Here is a 16,216-nt window from a genome sequence, read left to right as displayed (position 1 = left end):
CTTTTCTTTTCAGATTTCGGTTTTTCGTAGGGTCATATCTCCGTCGTCTCCCCTGCCAATGCTGTGAATTATTCCAAGCAAAAAACCCCCCTCGAACCGCCCAATACAAGCTGTGAGATCAGTCTTTTGAGCTCTTGAGTCATTTTAGGCGTCGGAACAAAACAAAAACAGGCTTAAATGAATTATTTATCAAGGTCGAGAATAATTGATTTGTGTAGTGCCGTCAGTTCTGGATTTTAAATTTGTTTTCTCCCCCTCCCCACTTCCCACCCTGAATATGCAGCGGGGAGTTCGAGTTGGAACCCCCAGGGCCAGGAGAAAACGCACCTCATTCGGGAAGTTGGTGGATGATGATGTTGGAATGGGAAGAACCCTCATCGATATTTGAAGAAGGAAGTGTAGGTAGCATCCGCCTGCAGTCTCGGGCAGCCCTAGAGCCCTTCCTGTTCTCCCCACAGTGGTCAACACTTCCAGGCGCGGGGTGCCCAGGCTGCGAGGCTGTGTGCAGCGCCCGGCCCTGCGGCATCGGATGAGTCGCCTTCGCAAGCCCACCCAGTGGTTTTTGGTAACCGCGGCCGGAAAGCCGAGGCTGGGCCCGCGAACTCTCCGGAGGGTCTGCCGGGCCAGCACTCAGTTCTTGCGCCAAAGGCGGCTGATCCAACCCCACTGCAGCTTATAGTGGCCCGACCCGACCCGGTGGGGCTCAGTCACCCTTCCCGAGAGCCTCGCCGCACCCCTCTGGCCAGCATCGGCCCCAGCCGGGAAGGAGCACGTCCCGCGTTCCCGCCTCAGCTCACCAACCCCGGCTCATCGGTCAAACTCCCCTCGCCTTCCGAGAAGAGCGAGATCTGCCCGGATTGTGCATCTCCTCGCCTTCGTCTCTTCTCTCCCCGCTGTTCTCGGAGGCAGCCCTAGGAAAAATGGCACGAAGACGATGAGAAACAGCTCAACCCACCCTCCAAATAGTGCAGGCTTTTTCTGGGTCAAACACACCGATTTCCCTAGGAAAACGCAGGCAGGGTGAGTCGCCCAGCTACCCCCTTCCGGGCTCAGGGCTCCACAGAAGCACTTCCGACCGAAAGGCAAGATCTTGTCCCAGGAGGTCATTTGCCTCCATGACACCCCTCCCTTCGTCCTCAATAGATAAAAGCTGTGGCCCAGAAAGCGACCTCCAGAACTGCAACTAAACCCCAGATCTCGGCCCAGCCTTTGGAGATGTTAAAGGCCACGCGAACATCATTCTGCACCTAGTCACGGGAGCGAGGCCCGCCCCGCAGATTCATAGGGTTCTTAAAATGGTAATTTGGAGTAAAATGTAACTCAAAGAACTTTGAATCATTCATTAGCACCTTATAATTACTCTGCTAATTAGGTTGACACGGCACTTAATCAGGAGTAATACGCCGTCTTGTCACTGGCACTTCCCATTACTCTGACATTCAACAAGAGACACGTTGGAGACGTCCTAGAGAAAATAACGCAAGTTGATACCCTCCGACGAGGCGTCACAGTCACGCCCCGAGTCCCCAGTGGATCAGCAGTGACTGTTTCCTTTCCAAATGAGCGTCCACCGAAGGGGGCCGGGGGGCAGGGGTGGACGGACTGCCGCAGGGCGCGGAGGGGGCGCGGGCTGCAAACCCACCGCTCTGGGTCCTGAGCCCCGCGCCCGCCTGACACCGCAGTGAACCGTGGCTGCCCTCGCCACCAGAGAACTCCTTGGGCATTAGTTCCCCTGTTCGGGAGAAAGCGTCTGGCCAGGCATTTCTTCCATCACGGGCTCTCACTGGAGACCAGGCGGGAGTCCCGGCTTGGAGCCTCAGGCCTCCTGCTCCCCGAGAGTGCCTGGTGAACGCGGCCTCGGCTCTGTCCCTTTCAGGGACCCGCCGCCCACCGCGCGGAGCACGAGCGCCCGAGTTCGTTAGAGGAGAAATCAGAGCCCAGAGCTCGCCCACCCGCTTAGGCTAGGCTCCGGCTCCTGAAGTGACAAACTTTTCTGTGGGTTCCTTCAGGGATCCCCTTCCTCCGCTCCCAGTGTCTTTGGACTATTCCCGCGCGCGTTTGGGGAGGCTGCGAGGGCTGCCGCGCTGGAGCCTAAAGGTAAGTCCCTTCCCGTCCTCCTTTCCCTCTCTCTCCTGACTTCTTAAGAAAACGGGCAAATCCTTGCTACTTTTTTTTCTTTCTCCCCTTTGGTTCCCTTTCTCTGGTCTCCCTCTGCTCTCTTCCCCCACCTGCCCCTTGGCCCGCACTCGTGATTGTGGACACCGGGACCACCGGACTCGGAGTCCGGCTTAGAGCTGCGGGCGCAGGGATGTGCGGGTTCTCAAAAGAGCAGTGGGGTCCGAGAGGCGTCCGCTGACGGGCTCGCGAGCGCTGCGCCTATTGGCTCCCGGCACGTCGGCGTCGCTGCTCGCGCGGGCGCGGCCAATGGGGGCGCGGGGCCGGTGCGCGGCCGCGGCAGCGGGGGCGCGGGCCTGGCGCGGCGCTGCGCGGGGAGCGGCTGCAGTGGCCGTGACGTCACGGGAGGGGGTCGGCGCCGCCCGCCGGCAGCCGGATTACAAGCGAACGCTCCCGGCAGCGGCCGGAGTCGCCGGGCCCCGCGTCTCCGCCGCCTCCTCCGCCTGCGCCTGCTCCTTCTCGTCGTACTCCTCTTCCTCCTCCTCCTCGGGCTGCCGCGGCTGTCGCGGCCGTGTGTGCCCCGCAACTTTCCAAGAAAGTTAAGAAACTCGGCTACGGGGCGGCCGTGTGGCGCGCGGCTGCCACCTCGGGAGCCGCGGGGGAGCTCCGAGGGCGCGCGGCCTTCCGGGCTTCGCGGTCGCTGCACCTGCCGCGTCCGCCGCCGCCACCGCTGCCGCCCGGTGCCAGGCTGTGGCCAGACCCCGGCAGCGGCGGCAGCGGCGGCGGCGGCTCCGGGGTCGCTTCCCGCCGCCTGCGCCTTCGCCTGGGTCCCCCGCGCCGCCACCGCCGCGCCACGTGCGCGGTCGTTCCTGGAGCGCACGTTCCGAGCTTTCTCAGAAATTTTTGTAACTCCCCCCGCATCTTTCTTTCTTCCCATCCCTACTTTTTGCATAAGAGAAAAAAAGTTGTGTCGAAAGTGTCCACCGATTGCCAGTTCCCAATTACCCTCCCTTCTCTCCCCGCCCCACTTTTTTTTTTTTTTAAAGCGGCGGCAACATTGTTTGGTGTTTATTTTGTTTTATGATCGATAGCTTCCTTCGCTGGTTCGGGGCGTCTGCTGAACGGCGGAGTGGCTTGGACCTCATGTAGAAATGACAACAATGGAAGGGGCCAGCGGGTCGAGTTTTGGAATAGACACGATTTTGTCCAGTGCCAGTTCGGGCAGCCCAGGCATGATGAATGGAGATTTCCGCCCTCTCGGTGAGGCCAGGACCGCGGATTTTAGGAGTCAGGCCACCCCGTCTCCCTGTTCGGAGATTGATACCGTAGGGACTGCGCCTTCTTCTCCTATCTCGGTCACGATGGAGCCCCCGGAGCCGCATCTGGTAGCAGACGCGCCCCAGCATCATCACCATCTCCACCATAGCCAGCAGCCGCCGCCGCCGCCGCCGGCCGCGGCCCCGGCGCAAAGTTTGCAGCCTTCGTCCCAGCAGCAGCCGCCGCCGCCACCACAGCAGCCGCCGCCGCCCGCCCAGCAGCTGGGCTCCGCTGCCTCAGCCCCCAGGACTTCCACATCTTCTTTCTTAATTAAGGACATCTTGGGCGACAGCAAACCTCTGGCGGCATGTGCACCCTACAGCACCAGTGTATCCTCTCCACACCACACCCCGAAGCAGGAGAGCAACGCAGTGCACGAGAGCTTCAGGCCAAAGCTCGAGCAGGAGGACAGCAAAACCAAACTCGACAAGCGGGAGGATTCCCAGAGCGACATCAAATGCCACGGTGAGTCGTTCTCGGCCGGCCGTCTAGCTTGTCCTCCTGGTTCCCAGTCTCCCCTTCAGCCTTCAGCAAATCCCTGCTGGGGAGTGATTCCAGGAGCTTCTCGGGCGATTGGGCGATAGTGGAAAGACTGCAAGCCGGAGGGAGGCCTGGGCGTGCGATTTGGGGACTCTTCGACGTTCTGTTTATTGTTACATTTCTAACCCACAACCTTCACCGCCATCCAACTCCCTCATTTGTTTTACTTAATTTTAATCTATTGGGGATTGAGGGGCATTGGAGGGCATCTGACAGGAAATACTTTTCTTTGATTAAAGGGATGGACTTGGGATTTTTCTAGTCGAGACTTTGGGAATGGGAATGGAGGGAGGTGGGAGAGAGAAACCACTTAGCTAGCGTGGGTGTGATCACAACCTGGTGTTTGTTTTATTCTGTAATGCAAATGATTCCACCTGCCCACCTTATTTTCTAAACACCATCACAGGAATTACCGGTTTTCATGAAGGAAAAATTTCTGAGTTCATGAACAGAGCAACTTTAGATCGTGGTTAGTATAGGGAAGCCGGTACAAATTTGTAATCAGTTTCTTAAAAGCACCTTTCTTACCCTATGGCCTCAACTGAATATCTGTATCCTGTGAAGATTTTTGGCCCCTTACAAGTAATTAGGAGGTATCATTTATAAAAATAAAATCTTATGAAATTGAATTAATCTCTTTTATGTTTTTTTGAAAAAAGATGACAATGGAAATTGTCCTTCAACTCTCTTTTCCCATTTTTCCTCAGACAATTTCATAAGTAAATGTAGTCTTTGCATGGCAAGAGTTTTAACATACCAGGAGCGATTTTTCTTCCTTTACAGACGTATTATTTATTATTATTAATCCTTGTTTTTCTGGTAAAGAAATGTGCTGACTGTCTGGAACGTAGGATGTTGGCTCCCCATTTTACTATTATAGCATTAGCATAATAGTGTCCAAAACAGATGTACAGTCTGGTCTGGCGATTTTTTGTGCACCAACCTCCCCAGTGGGTCAATTAGAGAGATTATTGTTCTTCCTGCAGGGAAGATCAAGGAGCACTGCACAAACGGGTACAAACAGGGAGGGATTGACATATCGATTTCCCAGCATTTCAGTAAAAAACCAAAGTTGACAAATAGAATCCGGAAATCTCCACGCTGTCACCTGGATGGGCTCAGTGCTTTTGAGCTCAACTCGGTGTCTGGATGACATATTGTTTCTGAAGCTTTAAAAGAACTGATGCAGGTGGCTTCAGAAAGCTTGATCCCAACATTTCCCAAATGCATCTGATAAAGAGAAACATCCAGAACTTTAAGAAAAAAGTAAAATGAAAAAGATGCCCCCTCCTAAAAAAAAAAAGAGTAGAAAGACCCTTTGAAAAGTACCAAATCAGTGAAATAGAGTCATTGAAAACAAATAAAGAAAAGGGACAGCATCTCTCTCAATCAAGGAAGCAATAACAAAATAACCCTTTTTAAAAAGTTTATTTTTTTTAATGTTTACTTTTTAACTTCCAACCATGTGAAGATCAGGCACCCTTTTAGACCCCCTTTAGAACCTCTGAACAAGGTCCTGTACTCTCCAGTCTGAAAACAGTCCTCTTCATCCATACGGGGTAAGGCCTGAATGTGTGTGTGTTCTGCCGGTGGCAGAGTGTAGTCCCCCGAGCCCAGTGGTTTGCTTGGGAATATGGAAGTGAATGCCAAGACGCTCAGTCATTCCCCATTGCAGGCTAACTTATGACTGTGACTGGGTTTCTATGGTAGGGACAAAGGAGGAAGGAGACCGGGAGATTACGAGTAGCCGTGAGAGTCCCCCTGTGAGAGCCAAGAAGCCTCGAAAAGCAAGGACTGCTTTTTCCGACCACCAGCTCAATCAACTGGAGCGTAGCTTTGAGCGGCAGAAGTACCTGAGTGTGCAGGATCGCATGGACCTGGCTGCAGCACTCAACCTCACTGACACCCAAGTCAAGACCTGGTACCAGAACCGCAGGTAAGGGAGGCAGTTTAGGGGAACAGAGGTGTCTGGCCATTTAAGTCATGACCATTACACCAATCTTCTTCCCTCCTGGCTTCTAGAAACTCTAAAGACTGAGAGTTAGAGACCCTGGAGTGGGCACTTGGGTGCTTTAAGGTTGAGGCAGGGATGAGCCACACCCCCAAGTGAGAGGGACCAAAGGGCAGCTGGAATTTGGATAATTTTGCACTTCTAAGTGCTTTAACAGGTGCTATTTTCCCTCTGAAACCCGAGCTGCTGGAATTCCCCCCACTTCATCCCCAAATCAATGAAGCCACACCTTCTCAAATTGAGACATCTGTGCAGCTGACATTCAGGCCCAGAGAGCCTGCGCGGTGCACCCCTTGGGCCCGCCCCAGGCTGGTTCCAAATGTTTGTAGCGTAACACAGCTCAGCCCAGCTATTGCTATCTCCATAGAGCTGTCCCACCAAGCGTTGGCGTAAATGTCCTTGCTTTGGCCTGTAAGGCGGCCAGGAGAAGCAGGGTCCAAGCCTTGGTCAGTGTAGCTGCAGAGACTAGGAGAGCCCAGCTGGGTTGGAGTAGGTTTGGCAGCCACAGGCTGGAGAAACGGGTGGCTGGCGAAGCATCCAGACTGGGAGAAGGAGGGTGTGGGGGTCTGTTCCCTGTACTGGCTGCCTCTGCTGTCTCAACATGGAGCAAAGGTGTCGCAGAGCCTGCCTGGCACTGCTCCTTCTCTAGAAGGGAAATTAAGAAAGCAAAGTGGCTGGTAGTCCTCACAGGGCTGCAAAGTGTAGAGTGGAACCTGGGCAATCTGAGGCAGAGGCAATGCTGTGTTTTTAAGCCTGCCATACGTCTCCTTGTCTCGATTTTCTCTCCCCCTCCTTTTCTCTCGTTTGTGTTCTAATCGTCCATAAGTGTGGTTGGAAATGCCCATCCAGTTGTCATCTTTACCATAATTTTCTGTCTCATTACATACGGTTTCAGCCACCCTAATTCTGTCAGAAAACATTAGCATCATTTGTAGCCAATTTAAAATGGGCGACATGTTTATTAATTTGGCTGGAGCTGCCGGGTATGCATGGCCCACCAGCCCTGCGTTCCTTCGTAAGGCATTTGAGCAAATGCCTGCTCCTCTCTTCTTCCTAGCAGGGTGTACACGGGGGAGGGAGGAGACAGAAAAAAGCTGATCACAGGTTTTAATTGTTACTTTCTCCCTGAGGAGGAAATATCTTGAAATGCATTTCCCCCCTCAGAATGGCCAGGAGGTACTTTGCCCTTGGGAGAGCCCTCCCTCAAATGAATTCCATTTTAAGACTTTGTTGCCATCCTCCCCTTAAGCTCCCTGTCCACTATAAAGTCCTGTCGGCTGATGAGAGAAATGTGTCTCTCAGCCCTGGGGACTGAGAGGGGCTGTGGTCCCTGGCCCAGGAGTCTTGCATCCCTTTGTTTATGGTTTCTTCTGTCTCGGCCCTGGGGGAAGGAAGAGAGGCTGAAAGCAGACTCTGGAATTGTTGGGCTCGGAGGAGTTGTGGAAGGGGAACTAAGGAAAGAGGAAGGTAATTGCTTGTGGAAGTCTCCTTTGGCTCTAAGGAAAGTTTCAGGAAGTAGCCAAACTGTAAGAGGGACAACAGCAGAGCAGAGCGTTGGGAAAGGGCAGCAAGGCTTGTAGGATTTCATTTGTGAGAGTCTCAGCCATTGAAGGTGTAATTCACAAAACTGACTTTGGGTTTGGGTCTTTCTGGGAGCAAGGCTAGGGCAGGAGATGTGGTGCATTGCCAGTCTGAAGAGGTCTGTGAGTCTTCCAGCCACCTAGGGGAGAAAGAAGGAGGAGGCAGGAGGGTGCCAGAGAAGGGGCCGGGTCTTGGTGCCTGGACCATGCCCACAGCTGCTGGGTGCCTGCACGCCCACTTTCTTTCAGGACCAAGTGGAAGCGGCAGACGGCGGTGGGCCTGGAGCTGCTGGCTGAGGCAGGGAACTACTCGGCGCTGCAGAGGATGTTTCCGTCGCCTTATTTCTATCACCCAAGCCTGCTGGGCAGCATGGACAGCACTACGGCGGCGGCAGCTGCCGCTGCCATGTACAGCAGCATGTACCGGACTCCTCCAGCACCCCATCCCCAGCTGCAGCGGCCCCTGGTGCCCCGCGTGCTCATCCACGGCCTAGGGCCTGGGGGACAGCCAGCCCTTAATCCCTTGTCTAGCCCAATCCCGGGCACCCCACACCCCCGGTGAAAACCTGCAGTGAAGGCACTGCAATCCCATCCCCAAGTCCCTGGCCAGCCCGGACTGCTGCTCCTCCTCTCCCCTGTCCAGACCACTAGGCCTCTCTTGCAGCCGACTCTGGAAGGCAGAGGAGTAAGAGAGGAAGATGCTTACCAGTGGGCAGGGGGGCCCCCAAAGAGGAGCCAGCCCTCTGCTCTCCATCTCCCTACCCCTAGAAACAGAGCTGGAAAGCTCCCCCACAGCAGTGTGACTGGCGACAACGCTGACCCCACACAAAGTGCGACCAGTAAGTGAAAACATCAAAAAAACAAAACCTCAAACTCTTTTTAAAAAAATGACTTTAGGGACAAGCAGGAGGGAGGGAGGGGGGAGGGCTAAAGAGGGGAGAAAGAAGGGCACGGAGCGGAAACTGCACAGGCAGAGAGAATTGTAGATGGACAGCCAGCCTCAAGTGCTGAGGCAAAAGGTGTTGCCGAGGACATTCCGTCTGCCCCAGAGAAAAGAGGAGGGTAACTGAGAACTTTGCACTGATTTCTCATGACCTTTTTTCTTTTGGAAAAGTGGCATGCTCCATAATATGAAAAAAAAAATGTACATTTGAAAGACTGAGTGATAAGTGATATATCATATTTATTATATGTTGTCCAAAAAGAGTCACTTATATACGTTAGTAAAAACATGATTTTTCTTTTCATGTCTTTTTGATTCAGTAAAATAAATGCTTAGACAAAAATATAGATTTTTTTGTGATTGAAAATTACAAAAATAAAGTTTATCTTTTTTTAACAAGTCATGAAATCCAAGGGAGCTGATTTTACTAAAGCAGAATGTACAATGATAAAATGCTGACCTGGTTTAGAACAATAATTTTTTTCTGAAATATTAGGAATTTACAAAATCCATAAAGATGTTGGGTTGGCTTGTAAAAAAGCAGCTCCATTTTTCGTGCTGGCCTCTTCGGAGCCATTTGATATGTGTGAGTTTCTTTGTAAGTGGATGGTTTCAAAGCAACCCAGGAAGCGGTGGAGAAAATCTGTACTTGTAGGCCGTTGGTGCTGGCTAAGTCGGCGGCCAACTTTGCTGCGGTCCTGGCCTGCATAGAGTCCCCAGCTTGACCGGCGTGGTGATCCCTCTGTCCACCCCTCCTCCTTCTCTTGGGTGTCGTCCTGGGGCAGCAAGGGTCCCAAACGCCGGGCAGTGATGACATCGCCGGCAGGGGCTGGGCGGCGGGCGGACGCTCCTCGGGCCTGGCAGCTGTTCTTCTGCCGGCGGCTGGGCGCCCGTGCGTTCGGACAGCCTGCGAGCGGGAGGCTGTGGGACGAGCAATTAGGACGCCCCCAGGGGACTTGGAGAGGCCCGGCTAACAAACCCTTGTGGCGGCTTTGATCGTTGCCTTCTCAGTCCCTGGTGGCGGGCGTCCAGTCTCCAGCCCCATGTGGAGCCGCTTGTGCTAGTGAGTTCCTTGTGCTGTGGTGCCTGGAGCGGGAACGCAACGGTGAACTCAGGCTGAGACTGGCTGCCAAGGCTTTTATCTGCACCCCTGGGACAACTGGGACTGCAAAATAGGAGACCCTGTCCGGAGTGTGGAGGATGCCTGCTGCCTACTTTAGGAGTATGTATGAGAGTGTGTGTGTGTAAGTAAATGTTTGTAGCATCCTGGCTTAACCGTAAGCCGCCCCCCCCATGTGACTCCCCACCAGGCTCAGTGCTCAGGACTGTGTGAAGGAACAACTAAGTGGAGGGTACAGTTCCCAGACTGTTCCCACTCCTCTCCAGCCCCCAGGTCACTTCCCCAGTAGCCAGTCAGATTCCCAATCTGGGCATCCTCACATTTCTATCCTCACGCCTGCTCTTACCCCTTTGTACAGTGACAAAGGGATAAGACAAGCAGCTAAAATACATTTGGACCTGGCCTCCAACTTTCTCTGATGCTTGAATCTTAGCGTAGTTAAAAATGTTTTTAAAAATGTGAAGTGATGTGGGAATGTATATTTAGGAGGGGTGGGAAGGAAGAAGGGAAGAAAGGTGAAATCCAGGCAGAAATTGCCTGGGGACGCCTTGATCAGACCTTGGCTAATTAGGAAGTGGTTTGCAGATTTCTCTCCAGCTCATCAATTTGCTTTAAACTTGGTCTTGGTCTTGTTTGATTCTAACAAAAGGGTCTGGACTGGCCCTTCTCATTTTCTGCCTGCTTAGCTGAGACAAACTCAGACAGCTGGGCTTGGCTGGAAATTGGGCGTCACTATGTCCAGCGGGGATGTCCGATGCCTAGGCACTTAGCAGACCCTCCTTGTTTCATCTTGCAGTTAGGTTTTTTGATCAAGTTTAAGCAGTTTAAAAGTGGTCTGCCAAGGCCTAAAATGGCCCTCTCTAAGGTTTGAGGGTGCTACATCTTCTGTTTGCACTGCAACTGGGGCTGGTCAAATGCCGGCACGAGGAGGAATTTGAGAGGCCATAGAGTTCACTCATACAAAGAATCAGATCCAGTTATGAAAACCACGCAAAACTACAACTCCAAATAAGGCGAGAGCACCCATTTGTTGTCAGCAGTCCCCAACCACCTGCACGGAGGTGGGCTGGGAAGTCCGCCCACTGTAACTTTACTCTTGAGTCTGAACTTGGACTCTTGAGGTGGACAATGCAGGAGGAAGCACTGTGCCTACAGAGATCAAGATTTCTTAATTAACCTCATATTCCTCTGCTGCTAGCAATCACTCAGGATCTGTTAGAGTCCTCCCTAAATCCAAGTTTCTTCAAAGTCATGTTTTCTTTCACTCCCTAAATCATGCAGTGGAATGTGTCCATGTCTTTTCTAAATTTGTTTTGGTTACCTGCTGTTGCATATAAGTTGGCAGATTGGATGTGGGGGGTGGGGGAGATTGTCCCAGGAAGAAAGTTGGGTGAGTGCCTGGTTCCTTCATTTTTTTTTTTTTTCCTGCAGCAGTACTGCAAAGGGCACATCAGCAGGTGCCCTAGTATTCAAAAGTCCCTGAACTACTGCTTAAAAGTAAAATGCAAACCCAATTTTTTTCTTCACAAAGGGTCCTTCTTTCCTATTGTGCCTGCTCAACTAAACTGGGGGGTTGGTTAGGAGGTGAGAAGTACAACCCCAGGTTTGCTGAGAAGCAAGGAACAAGGGAACAGGCAAAGCCTATTCTCATGGGAAATCTGGAGTTAAAGAGAACCAGAAGACAGCTGTTCCTGGGAGCTGTACTGTTTTTCTTTTTCCCACCTTCAGCTGGTGTCTGAAGGGCACTCTGGCTGGACTTCGATTGCTCCTTTGATTAAGTTGGAGGCTAAAAAAACAGGGACTTTCAGTGGCAATCTTTGCTTCCTACAGAAACACAGTAATACAAACTTATTTCAGAGAGATGTTTAAAAACCTGCAAAGGCCTCTTAGATTTGCCAACACAAAGATCAGCTCAGGGACCCCAGCAAACCTAGCACAAATCTGTAGTGAGCATGAAGGAAGAAGTTAACTCCCCAGCTAGCAGCCAGCTGTTCTAGCCCTAGCTAGTGATTTTTCAATGAGTTGCAAAGTAGTGATTGCTTCTTGGATCCATGCCTCCAGCAAAGATACCTACCACCCTGTATCAGTTTAGTTTTACTCCACCCCTTAAAATGAAAGCCCACACGGTGGCAAATTAGACAGCTGATTTCCTCCCTTGCAAATAAAACTACTTACTCTCCCTCCTCCTCCCTCCCTGCCATCTGACTCCTGCCTAGGCAGCTCTTCCCCAGGAGTCTGTCAGATCCCACCTCCCCTTTTTAAACTTGATCCTCCCCTTTTTAAACAAGCGGCTTGTGAGTAGTTTGTTTTGTTATGTTTTTAACTTTCTAAAAATATTTGGAAAAGCTCTCCCCAGGGCTAGGGAAACTTTAGTTCTTGTTAAGCCATGTGGTTACAAAAATATCCTGGAAGAGAGCTGCCTGGTTTTTGAAATCAGCATGCTTGGAAAGAATGAGATTTTTCACCACTGGTGGACATGATCAGGGGCAGGGTCAAGCCTTGGAGGGAAGTGATGTTTCTTTTGCATCTCTGAATCCTTGGTGAGGGAATTTGGGGTTGCCCTGTGCCCTGGCTGTTGACTAGAGAGAAGTATGGGCAGATGGGCGAGTGGGGCTTCTCCGGGAATTACTCCTATGGACTCTGGAACAGTGTCCCCAAGCTCTTTGAGTCTCCCCCTAGGTCTTTGTCCAGTCCCACTTTTTGGTCATTTCCAGGCTTTTTTGCTAACATTTGTGTCTTTTTCTGAAGTTAAGGCCTCTTATCAGGGTCCGCTGCCCAGTGCCCTGACTTCTTACTTCATCCCCAGGGTTGGGTAGGGGTAAGTGAGAGGGGTGTGTGGGGGCTGTGGGGAGGTGTCATTGGCCTCTTGGATTAGGAAACCAGGTCAGCTGTCTCGGGCGATGAGATGACCCAGAAGGGACTATTCACCCCCCCACTTCCGGGCGAATTTTGAAGGTCTCTGTCGGTTTGAGTTTTGTTGGCTGGACCGTCTCGATCAAGCCCACATTCTCAGTTTTTCTCCTCTCTCCTCTCCTTGTCTCGTCCACTGGGTCTCCCTCTCCCGGTTTCTCTCTGCTAGCACCACAGACAGCTCCCAAGGCGCGCTGAGGAGTTAGGTGCCCGGGGCTGGCAGGTTCCGGAAAAGCCCAGGCGGCTGCAGGGGGCGCGTCTGGAAGAGTCGGCGGCGCCCGCCCGCGGGGAGGTACCTCCCCAGCAGCATTTCCTGATTAGCTCTAAGTCCAAACAGGGTCACATTCCAAAGAACAAAATCTTCAGATCAATAAAGTAATTCAAAACCTCAAAGATCTCGGGGTAAGTAGTGCTCAGTGACAGATCAACTCTAAATCGTCCCTATTTAATAAGTTCTTAGCGGAAGCCGATGCGGGAGGAGCGGGGCCTCAGGTCTGCGGCTCCGAGCGCTTGCGCCGCGGCTGCGACGAGGGACGAGGTGGCCAGCGGAGCCCTTCTCAATGGCACACACTTTCTCAGTTCGCACGGCCTGGAGCGCGCTCGGCGAGCCGCCACCTGGGCCACCACTGGCAGAGCGAAAGAGCTCCCCAGGCGGCCGACCTGCAGGGTGCGCTGGGCCCAGGCCCGGCTCCCCACCGCGGCTGTCGGAGTGCCCTCGCCCTACGGATTTGAGTCTCTCCCAGCTCCTGCTACTATTGGGTCCGGGACAGTGGGTTGCCCCAGCTGGAGCTCCGCGGAAAGAAGGGGACCTTCGCGAGCGCGATATTGAACTTGATTTACGATAAAAGGGCCCTGTCACTTTGTGGGGCTGATGGATTCCCGCCCTACCCACCCCCATTCCCGCCGTCAGACTTGATTCTTGAGTGAAGAGGCCCTCAGTGTGGCTGTCCTCCTGCCTCCTCCTAACGATTCGCACACACGTCGCAGCCAGGGATTTGGCGCGGCGGCCTTGAAGCCCTGCAGTGGTGCGCTGGCTCCGCGCGGGCCCTTCCTTGCGGAACCCCAGCTGGGCCCCGCGCTCCTCTGCCCCCAGGACAGCCCAGCAGCTGCGAGTTCCTGCGCCGGGTTGCAGACAGCGCTTCAGGGAGGCAAGGGTGCATCAGGACAGGGGCCCTATAGGCCTGGGACAGGAAATCCAGACGCTTTCAAGGACGGTGCTTAGGATGGCCTACAGAGCAGGACCCTTCTCTCACATCTCAGTGGGCTCTGGAGGGAATATAAAACCTCCTCTTGTGAAGACAATAAAATAGTCTTTGCCCAGTTGGGAGCTCTTATCTGCATCCAGTTTCCCTCCCATACTTCTAAAGGCCTCATGGCTGCAAATGATGCCTCCTTCAGATTTCCCTTCAATTCTTGGAAGTCGACTCCTCTTTGTTGATAACCCTGCTTCGCCCTCTTGGCTTTCCTCTTTCTCTTTCCCACTATAGTTGAAGGTAAGAAAAGGCTAAGTGGAATTTAGGAACTGGTAGAGATATGTAGTGTAATGTATTATCCACATCTATAGATTCAAGCATTATTCGGGAGACAGTGTTTCCCCCAAAGCCTCTGGAGATTGGAGGAAGAGGTGTTCCAGGGTTCCCCATTCAGGCACAGTCATCCTCATATGAACTAGGAGGGAAAGTTTTCTGTAAAATAATGTACACTTATAATGCGTCCTTAGGAGAGAGGAATTCGATATTGGTGGTACGTTGTTTCCGCACTCCTATAATACAAAATTAGAGTGCCGGTGGTGTAAAAATCGTCGGCGTTCTAAAACCAATCAGCTGACAATGTTAGGAAATAAATGTGGAAGTCCGTGCTATTCACTTCCTACTGCAGGAAAGCTACGCTATTTGGTATAGTTTTCTAATGTGGGAGTCTCCCAAGCACATTAGCTAGGTTTCCTGTAGAGTGAACTGTTTTCCTAGTGATTTAATTTTAAGCTTTTGATTTTAAATATATCTCCAATTGGATGCAATTGCCATGTCATAATTTCTGAAAAATGCAAATAATATTTGTTAATAACATTGATAATCTGATCGCCCAACTTTCTCTTGAACCAAATTTTGCCTCCTGCAGAGGGTATCTGCAAACTGATGGGTAGAGAGGTTCCAGACTAGATATTAAGAAAGACAGTTTCCCTTTAGAAATAGGGTACATCAGAGCTCCAGCCACTTTAAAACATCACCTTTTTAGTCATCTGTCTTATTTCCCACAAATGTCCTGTTAATGAAAGTTTACCAAATTGTTTCCATTAAATTATTTTTATTGTTTTTGTTTTGGGAAGGAGTCTCGCTCTGTCACCCAGGCTGGAGTGCAGTGGCGCAATCTCGGCTCACTGCAACCTCCACCTCCCAGGTACAAGTGATTCTCCTGCCTCACCTCCTGAGTAGCTGGGATTACAGGTGTGTGCTACCATGCCTGACTCATTTTTTGTATTTTTAGTAGAGGCGGGGTTTCACCATGTTGGTCAAGCTGGTCTGGAACTCCTGACTTCGTGATCCACCCCCCTCGGCCTCCCAAAGTTCTAGGATTACAGGCGTGAGCCACCGTGCCTGGCTATTTCCATTAAATTAAAAAGATTTAAAAGGGACACCTACTTCCTTACTGGCCTTAAGTGAACACACGGAAGCACTGTATTAAACATGCTCATATGTGAATACATATATAAGTTTCACATAATCTTTCATTACTATGCACTGATAGATTGGCCCAGAAAGTCGCATAAAGCACAATTGAATAACCGTGGGCAGGTCACACTTCCCATTGTCTTCTTTCTTTTCTGGATTGCTTTGGAAAATTATGAGAATCCACATTTTTGATGTAGCGAATAAGAAGTTCGCCACGATCTTCTCTAACATGCATTAGAGTTGACCATCAAGAGCCAGCTGTTTGCATCAAACAGCTCCACCCAGCGGTGTCACGTGACTGCCTTCTGCCCGCTCCCCTCAGCCATGCCCAATCAGAGCGCCGGGAAGAAAGCTGCAGCTGGCTGTGCAATTGGTGGGTCTCTCCCGTTGCCTTCTCTTCAGCCATTGAGTGGAGGCTACCTGGGCTTGCCTGGTTGCAGAGCCAGGCCTAAACTTCTGTTACGCCTTTCCTCTTACCGACTTCGATTCGCATTTAGAGTTAAAACTCTGCCCCTGCTGGTGCCTAAGGGATGACATTAGGCAACTCCGCACAAGCCATCTTGAGTCTCGTGGCCTAATTATTCCTGCAGAAGGTACAGTGCCTCTCACATGCTCAAAGTCCTCCCATGATGATATTTATTGGGACAGAATTAGACTAGAATTTGTATATAAACATTAAGACTTTTCCACCTCATTTAGTAAAGCAATAATGACTGCTTTCATTTCAGAAACTGATAATAGATACGATGGCCGGGGGTCTGGTGAGAAGTGTCAGGTGGGCGAATTCAAAAGAAGAAAGTTGTGGCCTGCTGGGAGACTTTTAAGGCCCAGGTTTGCAGAGTCCTTTCAGCTCCCCATGCCCTGCCTGCCTCATCCTCTTGATTTATACTTTGCTGTTTCACATGTCTGGAGTGTTTACATGTGGCCAAAGGTGATAGGTCAAACATTCCCACTGGTGGATGTCAATGACGAAAAGACGGCCTTGTATATTTAAGCTTGTAAATGTGTTGG

At 51.7% G+C, this 16,216-nt stretch overlaps 1 protein-coding gene across 1 annotated transcript; it reads left to right on the top strand.

Annotated features, from left to right (window-relative positions):
* Positions 1-2,549: 2,549 nt before the first annotated feature.
* On the top strand, positions 2,550-8,905 carry BARHL2 (BarH like homeobox 2). The gene is made up of 3 exons (XM_032247839.1): positions 2,550-3,897; positions 5,683-5,908; positions 7,813-8,905. The coding sequence occupies exons 1-3, from the start codon at positions 3,267-3,269 to the stop codon at positions 8,123-8,125; spliced, it is 1,170 nt and encodes a 389-aa protein (XP_032103730.1). The 5' UTR covers positions 2,550-3,266; the 3' UTR covers positions 8,126-8,905.
* The last annotated feature ends 7,311 nt before the right edge of the window (positions 8,906-16,216 follow it).

Source organism: Sapajus apella, unplaced genomic scaffold (assembly GCF_009761245.1).
Source record: "Sapajus apella isolate SASKATOON/1434 unplaced genomic scaffold, GSC_monkey_1.0 scaffold64, whole genome shotgun sequence".
NCBI classification, from domain to species: domain Eukaryota; kingdom Metazoa; phylum Chordata; class Mammalia; order Primates; family Cebidae; genus Sapajus; species Sapajus apella.
Note: the sequence above shows the minus strand (reverse complement) of the source record. Positions and strands in the feature narration are given on the sequence as shown.